General features: G+C 38.5%; 1 protein-coding gene across 3 annotated transcripts in view; it reads right to left on the bottom strand.

Moving 5' to 3' along the window:
- Positions 1 to 1431: 1431 nt before the first annotated feature.
- Positions 1432 to 9541, bottom strand: part of MMP16 (matrix metallopeptidase 16) — a 299876-nt gene continuing 291766 nt past the window's right edge. For all 3 annotated transcript variants that reach the window (XM_073550535.1, XM_073550536.1, XM_073550537.1), the window contains one exon: positions 1432 to 7666. In XM_073550535.1, the coding sequence (XP_073406636.1) occupies positions 7332 to 7666 (335 nt within the window). In that variant the 3' untranslated portion in view covers positions 1432 to 7331. The remainder of the gene's footprint in view (positions 7667 to 9541) is intronic.

Below are 9541 nucleotides of genomic sequence, written 5' to 3'. Positions count from 1 at the left end.
CGCAACACGTGCTGCACACGTGCAAATGGAGAACAGTGTGCACTGTCCTCCATGAGCACGGACGGCCGCAGGGGAAGTAGCGCTACAGTAAGCACTGTTCCCCTGCATGTGGTGCTGAACTCGGCTGTCATTCTTCCCTTCCTGGCAATAGAGCAAGCAGGGAAGAATGAGTAAAAAAAAAAAACTACGTGGTGTCCTCCTTATTTTTTTAACCAACCTGGCAAAACTATACAGGTGCGGGCTGCTATTCTCAGGCTATTCCCAGCCTAAAAACAGCAGATCGCAGCTGCCCAGAAAAGGCACATCTATTAAATGCGCCTATTCTGGAGCTTTGTCGGGTTCTTCCCACTTGCCCTGTAGCGGTGGCAAGTGGGGTCATAAGAGGCTAATGTCACCTTGCTATTGTAAGGTGACATTAAGCCCGGGTTAGTAATGGAGATGTGTCAATAAGACACCTATCCATTACTAATCCTGTAGTAAGTAAAGGGTTAATTAAACACACACACATTAAGAATAAAGTGTTTTAATGAAATAATACAACACACATTTTTCCCATCTGCTAATCCCATCTGGAAGCCATTTATCACCTGTAAAAAAAGATAAAAAAATAAAAAACAAACCAACAATATACCATACCTGTCCGGCGCTCAGTCAAGTCCCACTGCGTAAATCCATATCGGGGGGTTAATCAGTTTACAACCAGAGCGGTGCTAATGCGACTGCTCGGGCTGTAAACTACTGGGGAATAAATGGGAAGCAGCGGCTCAGGCTCAGTGACGAGCGGTGACGTCACTTAGTCTGTGCTCGCTGACGGCATGAGCTCCTGTGACCTCAGCACCGTCATTTTCCCAATAGCAAGGTGACATTAATCGTTGCGCCGTTTCTGGGCAGTTGCAGGCTGCTGTTTTTAGGCTGGGGGGGCCATATTCATCGCCCCTTACAAGCCTGAGAATAGAAGCCCGCACCTGTTTAGTTTTGGCGGGTTGGTTTAAAATATAAGGGGGACACCACGTAGTTTTTTTTTCATTCATTCTTCCCTGCTCCAGCCGTTGCCGGCAGAGCAGGGAGAATGACAGCCGTGTTCAGCGCCACATGCAGGGGAACAGCGCTTACTTCCCCTGCGACTGTCCGTGTGGTACTGATGCGGCACACGGTTGCCACACGGATGTGCAACGTTTACACATGGACATCTCCGGTACCGTTTTTTTCTGGCCCCGGAAATATCTGGAGGTGTGAAACCGACCTTATCATTGCTGAATTACTTACATACAGTGCCATGTCTCGTCACACAAATTTTATGCACTGCCATAGGTGCCCTATGTCCACAGCTTTATTAGGTCCATGACCAAAAGATGTTTTTCACGCAAAAGAACTAAAAAAAAAATACACATAAAAAATACATATAAAAAAGAGTAAAATCAGCTTGGAAAATGATATTGTCTGCTATTTATTTGCAGCTTTATTTTTCTTTTAATTACAACACAATAAAACAATGGTAATTACAGAAGATGCAATAGTATAAAAGCCAATGATCCCTTCCCTTTAAGACACTTACAGCAGACAACCTGCCCTATCCCCAAACAGCCCTCCTTAAAGAGAAACCTAAAATAAATAGTAATAAATAGAAATTAATCACTGCACAGCCTTTACCACTTTGACTGACATGGAGAACACTTGTTTGAAAGCACAGAGGCTTGCAATCTATCTAAGCTGCCGGGAGCCTGTGCCACCAATTTTCAGAGTAATGCAGTCACAGTGATAAAGATTTGTAAACATGTTTGTAGTTTTTTTGGAAAACAAAAAGTTTCTGTATTATGGAATACAATACAATAAAATAAAATCACTAATAATAATTAAACAGTTAATGACCCATGTGTCTTAAGATGATGCAATATGGGGCATCACGTAACTTTTTTTTTTAACATTTTTTTAAATAAATTTAATTTTTTAACTTTATTTTCTGTGCAATGACTTTCGGTATTAAAATACGACTTATGCAAATAACATACTGTTTATGCATTGATTTCCAATATTCCATGTAAATAGTCAGTCTAAGCACTACAGACGTTTGCCCGGTTATAGCTCACAGTCTCCATACACATTAGCACCAGTTACTCAGCTTCGCATTTGCACACAAATGAGCTTTGTGTTTGTCATTAAAAACAAAATCGAAAACTTTATCAGACCCTAAGTGAGAAAAAATATTATACAGGAAATTTTTAGATGGTGTTATTTTATTAAAAAATAAATACCGTAACAGTGGAACTTTCCATTTCATTTTTCACCATGTATGTAAGGATACTTTTTTCAACTTTTTTCCTTATTATTAGATACTGACCCTTCTGGAATGTAGTTCACTTGGCGGTTTCGACTTAACATTTAATGTTAAAAACTAAAAAATACAGATGTTTTTACTTTGTTCAGTGATAACTTTATTCATAGGGTTAATTTTAGCTTTTATTAAAAAAATAATTTCTTAAATCGGATCATTCAGATTACTAATTATCAATTTACTGATTAGACTTATAAAGCCTTTATTGTATTCAAAAATAAAAAAAAGTTAGGGATGAAATAAAGCCTCAAGCATAGACTTATAAAGGCTACAGAATTAGCACTCAGCCATCTTTCCTTGTACTGTTTGTTACGCTTACCATACTCTTCAGATAGTTTATCTGATAACCATTTCTCTTGACCGCCTATAACCTATACAAATACATGTTTGGATCAGGTGGGACTGTTTGTGTTCTGTATTGGTAAAGGGGGTGTGCTGATGCCAGAGACTTAACTTCAGGGTGAACAAAAGATAGGGTGTCGAAATTCAAAATGTCCGTTCCTTCTCAAATGATGATGTCGGGGGAATGTTAGGAGGCTGCAATCAAATTTGATGGTTGACCACTCCTTCCAAAATCATCGGAGTTTATTTTACATCAATGTGTATTGGGGTCTTTAGCTAAAAAAAAATTACTATAGCAGAGACAATGTTAGGCTTTCTGTTACCCAGGATAAAGATTATGATCTGTAGCTCCTTCCCGCCCACAAAGCAATACAGTATGTGTAAATCATGGGCCAAAAACCTAAACTCGCCACAAAAACCACCACTGTCTGTTGCCAAATGTGATATTGATGGAGCCAATGGTACCCAAATAACTCCTAAAACCTGGGATACATATGACTACAATAGAGTGCCAGGGTGGGGTTCCTGGAAAGGAACACCTCATTTTTAACATATCTGGACTTATAACTCTGACACGGGGCAGTAAGTTATTGACACTATACTGAGAGAAGTTAGGGTCTAAAAGATAAAACTTAATATAATCTGATAGAAGATAATGCTATATTTCCACCAAAAACTCTAGTAGAATTTTTGCTAATTTTGCAATCATCATACCATTACTCAGGGCAGATTTTCAACACTCTTAGTACAATCTATTTTCATGGCTGAGCAATACCAGATGTTTAAAGTGGGTATTAGTGATGAGCGAGTATACTCGTTGCCTGGGTGATCTCCGAGTATTTGGATGTGCTTGGAGATTTAGCTTTTGTCGCTGTAGCTGCATGATTTGTTTGGAAATCCCCACATGTATTCAGGCTGTCTAGCAGCCGCAAATCATGCAGCTACGGCGACAGACACTAAATCTCCGAACACATCCAAATACTCATGCTCAGGAAAACTCGAGTAACGAGTATACTTGCTCACCACTTGCGGGTATCCAAGATTTTTAGGCCAGTTTAAAAAAAAAGCAAAAAAAAAAAAAAACCCCAGCATTTTGAGATTGGAAAATTGTTCCCAACAATTACATCTATCTTCCTGGTATTGCTTTAGTATCACCCATTTTATCATAAATTATTTACTTATATATTTTTTTCTCTATCGTGACAATATCCCAAAATATTTTTATCATAACTGTACTACTTTCAATAGATCATAATCTGAGCAAATAGAAGACGCAATGTTTAAAATGATCTACTATGCAACTCCATACCATGTTAGCAATTGATGGGCTTACACAAAACGCCATACCGAAAAAGCTAAAAATGTTTTATGTAAAAAGGTAACAGGACTCATTTTTACGGTAAACTATAAATGAATGGACATTTTTCACCCAACATAGAGTCCATCTCAATAGCATATCAATATCAACTCTGGCGCCCCTTTACTTTTCCCAGGAGACAACTCTGCTCCCAACACTTTTTATATTGACAATACATACAGTCGCTAAAATTAGATTATGCAACTGAGGCGGCAGTGCTGCTTAGCCAGAAAAGCAAAAGATCGGCATTAATATCACTATTCTATGAATAGTGTTTGTTGTGAAAAAAATCCTTTTCATTTAACTGGTTAAAGTACATAACTACCAAAATATTGATAGGAACCTGTCAGGACTCTTGACTGTCTACATCCATTACCAAAGTGTTTAGATATCTTTATTCTAATACAGTTTTTATATACCATTCAAGTGCTAGTGTTTGAAGAATGAAGTTTTAAATTCTGCAGTAATACATATGCTTAAAAAGTAGGACTGGTCCGGTAGAACATCAATAGCATATGTGACAATTCAAGATAGATTCATTCCTTAAACACTGCAGCATTAGCAAGCACATAAAACACCTTAGGGTGCATTCACATTGTGTTCAGACACCTGTTCCGTGGCCCTGTCGGGATTTGCAACTGACCCCCCGCAAAATGGGATTCGAACATATGCGCCGATGGGGCCATTGACTATAATGGTGCCAGCAGAGCGAACATGCGCTCTGATGTACATCATTTTCAAGTGTGTACACCTACTGGAGGAGAACACTCAGATGCGGTCTGCTACGTCTAATTATCTGATTCCAGTAGGCGTACATGGCCAAAAATTATGCATGGCAGAGCGCACTTTCGATCTCCTGGGACCATTACAGTCTATGGCCCTGTCGGCGCATGAGGCCGAATCCAGTTTTGCAGGGGGTTCAGACGTAAGCCCCGATGGGGCCACCGAACATGTACCTGAACGCAATGTGACAGCACCCTTATCAAATTATATAAATCTGCACTTATATCACTGTTGTAGATGTTTGGGAACAGTCAGGTAACCTGACGAGGTCCCTTTAAAATAAGAAATACTAATTGGGTTTTAAATCAAAACAATAAAATGAGCTACAGCTTTATCAACTAATTTTTGCAAAAGATCTAATTTTTCATACACTTTTTGGGACAGTGATGGTCTGTCAAAACCCCTAATTTGAACTATGCTTGCCATAAGCTTTCATGCTCTACATATTTCACCATGAAATATGTGTAATACTCTTCTAGAATGGTTTGAATGATAAAGGAGGGGATTTTATTGTGTAAGAAATGGGCAGGAAGGTTTCCATTGCCATATGTATATCTCCAGTAAGTAACATTGCAGGGATGAGGCAGCGATACAATGTGCTATATACTGTATGCCCACATAGACATTTGTGTGCAAATTATTCCACCTAGTCGTATACACATTTTCTTTAAAAATTCAAGTACTCTTGAATAAAAAAAATATGCTATATTGAAATGTGATTATATGCACACACCCTATGTGTTGTAAATTTACTAGACAAAGTTAATTTATAAATGGTCATTCATTTTCAACTCGCATTCACCATACATCTTAAGTATAAGTTTCTCTTATTAAACATACGCTAAAGGTCAGAGGGCACAAAGAGCAAGAATGGTGCCTTTACACAGCAAGCTTTCTATAAAATGACAAAGTCATGACAGTCAACTGGACACAATTTTGGATAAAGGCATACTGCTTCCTTGGAAAACAATCTGTTTCCTACACGCTGACTTGAAGCCAGCTGACCACACTGTAATTGCATTCAATATACCATCATTAAGTGTTCATATCATAGTGCCTGTAAAAGTATACTACTGCAAAATGCAGTTGTAATAACTTCCATAGAAATGTCACTCACTGACTTTCCTCTAGGGAAAGCAAAAAAGTAAAATAAAAAGAACCTAACACTGTAGATCAGATGGAGTGATGAAAGCGATACGATTGACAAGAAAATGCTTTGGTGCTACCTCTAGTCTTGTATGCTTCCGTTGCGGTTCCATCACCTCCTTACCCTTTGAGAACCATAGCAAACATGCAAATAAAGGATAATTTATTTTGATGTTCAAAATGTTCCGATCTTCCCCTAGTATTGTGCCAAGATGGAACCACATAAGGCAAATCAAACAATTGTGTTCCATTGCATCTTTCCTTCCACCTTTTATTACAAACCTACCTCCCTTTACCTATCCTTCATGATATATCTCTACGATAAAGCAGAAATTATTTAATCAAAATACTCAGTTCTGTATATTGTCGTTAACTATTTTTACAGTAATTCTTTTGCACATTTATATCCTTGCACTCCTTGATACAATAGTGCTCAAAGGGTTACACAAGTCATAATACTTGGTGCAATTTCCTTCACAACAGGACTGCCATCTTGCCGCAGATTATAGCAGTACACTTCGGAGACATTTTGCTTCCCGCGAAGCTTCCAAATGAGTGTTCCCGTCAGACCTACTAAGTGCCCTAGACAGTTGATCAAATATCATGACGACAAAAAAAAATAAAAAAAAAAATAAAATGAAATAAAGTAAAGAAGTTTTTTGTTCAGTATATAATGACTAAAAATGTGTTCAAAACATTTTGGACAAAGCTCAGAAAAAGTTGTATAAAACACAAAATGAATGTATCATTAAGGCTGTTACTGTATTGCAGATAATTTGGCCCCTTGTTTGCTGGAAAAAAAAAGTCTGTCCAAACAGTCTCAAGGTCCCACACCACGTTGTTCTCCCACAAGATCAGTTGTGGGGATCTAGCCATAGCAGACAGAGAAACAATCCTCTTTGGAAACAAAGCTGTTTTGGGTCTTCACACTCTGTCGAAGGTTCATTATGGGTGATTCTTCGGGTTAGTTTGATGTTTTCAACTTGCAGCATAAAACGTTTTGAAGAGAATCTGCAGTATTCGATACTATGGTAAATTTGAAAGCAAAATTTTATTTTTTCAGGATTTTTTTTTTTCTACCTCCTCGTTGTTACTTCTGGACACAAAGTCTGCCTCCAGAGTGTCGAGGTAAGGGCTAAAACTGAATGACAAAGAAATACAAAAACTGGAGGATTGGCAGAAACTGTATTTCATTGAAGCTCCCAGGATGATTGAATCCCCACTCAAGTGCAGGACACAAAACCTCTCGGATTTTAAAGATCAGCCATATCACCCTGGCCCACAGATGTCTGTGTCAAGCTAGGGAACAGCATAATAGCTCTGATGTTTCACCTCAAGTAACCTCAAATTTCTACAATAAGAAGCCCTACATCACACCCACTCTTGCATAGAGCGTTTACAGTACAGTATGTGGCGGGGTGTTCCTTTCCTTTTGAATTGAAAGACGGTGTAAACCAAAACAAGGAGGCACAGGGCCAGGATACAGGGGATTACAATAGCTATGGCTTTCACAGTGCTGGCTGTGTTGTCTAGCTTCATGACAATGTCTACATCATCTTGACTACTGGTTCGATCTTTGTCTCGGTCAACTGTAGTCTCACATCCCATGTAATCTTTAAGAATTGACCGTGGGTATCCAGGTTCTACTTTCAATCTCTGGTTGTGAAATTTCCAGTAATCTTTGCCTTTATAGAAGTAAGTGAAGCCTGAAAAGATATTAAAAACAACATTGTTTATTATAAAATTCTTTTTATTAGAGGATTTTTACAGTGCAGGGAATAAGGGGTCGGGAAAGGAATGAAGGGAAAGGAAAGGCAACCAAGCAAAGGAAAAGCGGAAAGAGTTTAGAGAGGAAGAGGAGTGAAAGGAAATGAAGAAAAAACTACTTTTTTAAATGTATTCTCATTTGCTTTTAGAATCATAGAATACTTCATCTACAGGGCTGTTTTTTGAACACAAGAAAAGTCTGTTGTAACTTGCTTTCCCATGAAAATTAAAGCCATGTAACCTAAAACCGGGACAAGGTAATGCATGGGTTTTATGTAATTTTCCCACTGCAAAAAGGTCTAGTATAAAGTAAACTTTCTAGATGGTTGCAAAAATATATTAGCTATATCACAGGAACAAGCACTGTATAAGAGTGGTGGTTGCTACCATTAATATTATTATCATTAGTCTAAGAGTGAAATTACAATAGCTGGACATTGCCGTCTTCAGGCAGCAACAAACAGAACATGTTCTACAGTCATATGTAAAAGTTTGGGCACCCCTATTAATGTTAACCTTTTTTCTTTATAACAATTTTGGTTTTTGCAACAGCTATTTCAGTTTCATATATCTAATAACTGATGGACTCAGTTATATTTCTGGATTCAAATGAGGTTTATTGTACTAACAGAAAATGTGCAATCTGCATTTAAACAAAATTTGACCGGTGCAAAAGTATGGGCACCCTTATCATTTTCTTGATTTGAACACGCCTAACTACTTTTTACTGACTTCCTGAAGCACTAAATTGGTTTTGTATTCTCATTAAGCTTTGAACTTCATAGCCAGGTGTATCAAATCATGAGAAAAGGTATTTAAAGTGGCCACTTGCAAGTAGTTCTCCTATTAGATTCTCCTATGAAGAGTGGCATCATGGGCTCCTCAAAACAACTCTCAAATGATCTGAAAACAAAGATTATTCAACATAGCTTTTCAGGGGAAGGATACAAAAAGTTGTCTCAGAGATTTAACCTGTCAGTTTCCACTGTGAGGAACATAATAAGGAAATGGAAGAACACAGGTACAGTTCTTGTTAAGCCCAGAAGTGGCAGGCCAAGAAAAATATCAGAAAGGCAGAGAAGAAGAATGGTGAGAACAGTCAAGGACAATCCACAGACCACCTCCAAAGACCTGCAGCATCATCTTGCTGCAGATGGTGTCACTGTGCATCGGTCAACAATACAGCGCACTTTGCACAAGGAGAAGCTGTATGGGAGAGTGATGCGAAAGAAGCCGTTTCTGCAAGCACGCCACAAACAGAGTCGCCTGAGGTATGCAAAAGCACATTTGGACAAGCCAGTTACATTTTGGAAGAAGGTCCTGTGGACTGATGAAACAAAGATTGAGTTGTTTGGTCATACAAAAAGGCGTTATCCATGCGCTGTATTGTTGACCGATGCACAGTGACACCATCTGCAGCAAGATGATGCTGCAGGTCTTTGGAGGTGGTCTGTGGATTGTCCTTGACTGTTCTCACCATTCTTCTTCTCTGCCTTTCTGATATTTTTCTTGGCCTGCCACTTCTGGGCTTAACAAGAACTGTACCTGTGTTCTTCCATTTCCTAACTATGTTCCTCACAGTGGAAACTGACAGGTTAAATCACTGAGACAACTTTTTGTATCCTTCCCCTGAAAAGCTATGTTGAATAATCTTTGTTTTCAGATCATTTGAGAGTTGATTTGAGGAGCCCATGATGCCACTCTTTATAGGAGAATCAAATAGGAGAACTACTTGCAAGTGGCCACTTTAAATACCTTTTCTCATGATTTGATACACCTGGCTATGAAGTTCAAAGCTCAATGAGGTTACAAAA

The sequence above is a fragment of the Dendrobates tinctorius genome, unplaced genomic scaffold (genome assembly GCF_039654945.1).
Source record: "Dendrobates tinctorius isolate UK_male_01 unplaced genomic scaffold, ASM3965494v1 ptg000165l, whole genome shotgun sequence".
NCBI classification, from domain to species: Eukaryota; Metazoa; Chordata; class Amphibia; order Anura; family Dendrobatidae; genus Dendrobates; species Dendrobates tinctorius.
Note: the sequence above shows the minus strand (reverse complement) of the source record. Positions and strands in the feature narration are given on the sequence as shown.